Source organism: Myripristis murdjan, chromosome 11 (genome assembly GCF_902150065.1).
Source record: "Myripristis murdjan chromosome 11, fMyrMur1.1, whole genome shotgun sequence".
NCBI lineage: Eukaryota > Metazoa > Chordata > Actinopteri > Holocentriformes > Holocentridae > Myripristis > Myripristis murdjan.
Window position 1 is genome coordinate 2,787,117 of NC_043990.1, and position 3,674 is coordinate 2,790,790.

A 3,674-nucleotide genomic window follows, 5' to 3' on the forward strand; every position below is an offset into this window, starting at 1 on the left:
AGGCCTTTCAGAGCCACTGACACGCCGGCAGCACAATGATGATGTCACACATTCTCCTGCTGGGCACCCTGGGGCTCCTTGTTCAGGGTGAGACTCTCTTGTGAAAACTTGGCTTCAGGATGCAACCAGCTTTACCACAATCATCTTCTGCTGTGATGGAGAAACACTGAGACCAGCAGCATTCACCTTCTTCCATCTGTTCTCCATGTTAAAGAAATCCTCCTCTTCTGTTTTCATATTCATCATCTTTCTCCAAGCTGTATTTGTCTCAATAACCCTTCTGCTCTTTTGGATATTTTCCAGATTCATCAGGAGAAATCACTGTGACTCAGTCTCCTGGATCTCAGTCTGTTAGTCCAGGACAGACTGTCTCTATCAGATGTAAAACCAGTTCAGGTGTTAGTAACTGGCTCCACTGGTACCTTCAGAAACCTGGAGAAGCTCCTAAACTCCTGATATATGCTGCTACAAGCCGTTACTCTGGAGTTTCTAGTCGTTTTAGTGGAAGTGGATCTGGGACTGACTTCACTCTGACCATCAGTGGAGTCCAGGCTGAAGATTCAGGAGTTTACTACTGTCAACAGGGTAGCAGCACACCGTTCACACAGTGAAAAAGCGTTGTACAAAAACCTCCCTCAGCTGGAGAGGAACTGATCTGACTCAACAGCTGCAGAGACACTAAAACACTAGAGGACTGGAAATGAAGGCACAATATCAATTCTAAGCACATGATTAGCACATATGAAACAAGAAATTTCATTTCACATGATAAAACATTTATTAACACTTTTTCACAGAAACAAAGTCTAAAGTAACAAATACTTGTATTCCCACTTTACTAAAGATAATTCATATTTACAAGTCTGACTTATAATACTGACATATTGTATGATCTTTCAACATCAAGACTGGGGAAATTGATACAGTCCTAACACCACAAACTGAACGTTGTGTGCTTCATTCAGGCTAAAAATTACTCATTGATGTCAGTGATGATATCATCACTGACATGATAAAAATGGTTTTATAATTTGTATTTTAAAAATTATACACAAGTATTATATAATTCTCCCCCAAGCCATTGTTCTGAAGAAGGTTAGTCCGCTTTCTTCATCTAAAAACCAGGAATTGTTTAATATTCAGACACTGAATTTTTGGTGAAAAATAGTGGATGTTTGCTTGTTTTTTTTTTTTTAATTCAGAATTTTGTGCTTTGTGAGAATTTTTTCACTCTGTTTAAATTTACAATTACTTGTAAAATTTGCACAGGTTGTTTTGATGTCATTTCAAATGCTGCAAACTATTGAAAAAGGCACTTCAATATGTTTTAGGAATCACAGATAGTGTGATATTTCATATGACTGTGACCTAAATGGAAATAACCAGCCTAACATCAACCTGTGAACTAAACTCAGCACTTGTAATGAAGTTCATTGAAACAGAGCTGATTTGGTGAAAATATCTTTATTGTCTTAACATGGAGAGAATACTGACATGAGTGCAAGCAAGAAAACATTATGATTAGAAGATATAATGATGCTTGTGAGAGAGAGAGACATGAGGCAGAGTGCAGAGTGAGAGCAGCTGCAGAGTGAAACCAGTAGCAGAAGTCCCAGTGAGTCAGGTCAGTTACTGGGGACACTGGTCTCTCCTCAGTGTCTCGGCCTGCGGAGACTGGGAGCCCTGGGTGGCCTCACAGGTGACAGAGCCCAGCTTCCTCCACTGGTCTGCAGTGAGCCTCAGGGTGCTGCTCCAGCTGTAGAGGCCGTCCTTCTCCAGCACCCCGGGGCTCCTGCTCTGCTCCCAGCTGCTGCTGCTGCCGTCCACCTTCCAGGCCAGCCTCCAGTCTGAGGGGAAGCCCTTGTTGGCCAGGCACATGAGCGTGGCCCTCCCCTGCCGCAGCTCCTCTCTGGAGGGGGGCAGCACCGTCAGGGTGGGAGGGGCGTCACCTAGGAGACACCAATCAGCTTAGAGGGCGGGAAAGAAGCAGCTGGCAGTCAGTCAGCGGGCGGTTGGACACCTTTACTGTGTGAGAGTCCATTTTCCCCTTTAAGGACTTTCTGTCAGATGGTTTTTATGCTCCAGCAGTCACTCACTCACACCCTGTTTCACTTCCCTTTAAGAAGCCTCTCATGCACATCAGCACAGAAAGAGTCCTCATATGAACACAAATACATCAACAAACATAGCAGATAAAAATGAAAATTATCTGGCTACTCCCTAAAAATGATCACTCATCACTTATGCTTTGTTTCTTAAATAATTTAATGAATAGAAACAAACTCGAAATTTCACAATTTCAAATTTACGGTGAAGTTAGTTTTTTTTTTTTTTTTTTTTCAGCACAAATTGTGCTTTGTATAAAGTCAACTCTAAAATAGTGGCTGTTTTGAAGAAATCTGAACAAGAGAATCTTTAATTTGAATAAACTTTTGTTGATCATTTTCAGCCAAAAAGATGGTGGAGCTAAAAAAAATTCAGTTAATCAAAACTGATTTTAGCCATCAAACACAAAAAGTGATGCATCAAATTATTTTAATCCCTCATGTGAAAAAAAATATAATAGATGAAATTAAGAATCTGAAATTTGGCTACATTTTCAGATTTTAATCTTGATCCCCACTCTGTTCAAATAAGTTTTCATTCACCTTCACATGTCATGTAAAAATACTAAATACATATCAGTGTGGTCAAACAGTCTGAAGGAACCAAAGCTTTGCATTCAACTTTTCTAACATTGAAGATGGTCAGTTTTAAACATTTTTCACAATTTTATAAAGAAAAGTCTAAAGAAGTACTGAGTCAAACTAAGTGGTTAAGGAGAAAAACAGGCAAGAAAAAACAGTGACTATAAGTGATGGAAATTAACAAAATACATGTTAAAACCAACCACTAACACTCACACAGGAGAATTAAAGTAACCCAGCAGCAGTAATACATTAAATGGTATTTAATATTTGTGCAGAAACTTACTTCCAACATCCAGTCTGGTTCCTCCACCAAAAGTCCACCACAGTGATACAAACTCATTGAGCCGCCGTACAAAAACCTCTGACTGTAGAGAGACACGGCTCTCTCACTTTGTCAGAGAAAGCAACAACTACAAGCCCTCAAGATGCCACTTTAAAGAAATAATCTGGAATCAATGCCTTCTCTTCTGTTTCTAATGAACTTCATTTTAATAAACTTAAATGACTTCAAATTAAAGAAATATGATCAATCATTTGGATTCAGTTTTTCAAAGTCTCCTCTGATTTCACTACTTAGAGATCACTGTTGGCTTAAAATCAGATATTAACACGCAAAGTCAAGCATGGCAGTTTGTTTGATAAAGTGCAAATAATATGAAAAAATTAATATTTTTCTCATGGATTGATGAGAACATGAAATAATTAAACTTACTTCCAACATCCAGTCTGGTTCCTCCACCAAAAGTCAACCACAGTGATACAAACTCATTGAGGCGCCGTACAAAACCTCTGACTGTAGAGAGACACGGCTCTCTCACTTTGAAAACAACAAACTCACTGAAATCAGCCTCAGGTTTTAAAACTTAACAACAACTGACTGACATATCATTATCCATCAAACTGTGTCAGAAATGGTCAATATTGATTATATTTAATTTTGAAAATACATTTAATTTTTGGCAGTGAAATTGTTTTCTTTACCAG

At 38.9% G+C, this 3,674-nt stretch overlaps 2 gene segments (V, D, J or C); one reads left to right on the top strand and one right to left on the bottom strand.

The window, feature by feature from the left end:
- Window positions 1–3,432, bottom strand: part of LOC115367524 (Ig kappa-b4 chain C region-like) — a 19,476-nt gene extending 16,044 nt beyond the window's left edge. The window contains 2 exon segments of the C gene segment in view: window positions 1,828–1,949; window positions 3,403–3,432. Coding sequence covers window positions 1,828–1,878 — 51 coding nt within the window.
- Window positions 36–611, top strand: LOC115367523 (Ig kappa chain V region 3381-like). The segment is given in 2 exon segments: window positions 36–87; window positions 304–611. Coding segments are annotated over 2 exon segments (360 nt in total).
- Window positions 3,433–3,674: the final 242 nt, after the last annotated feature.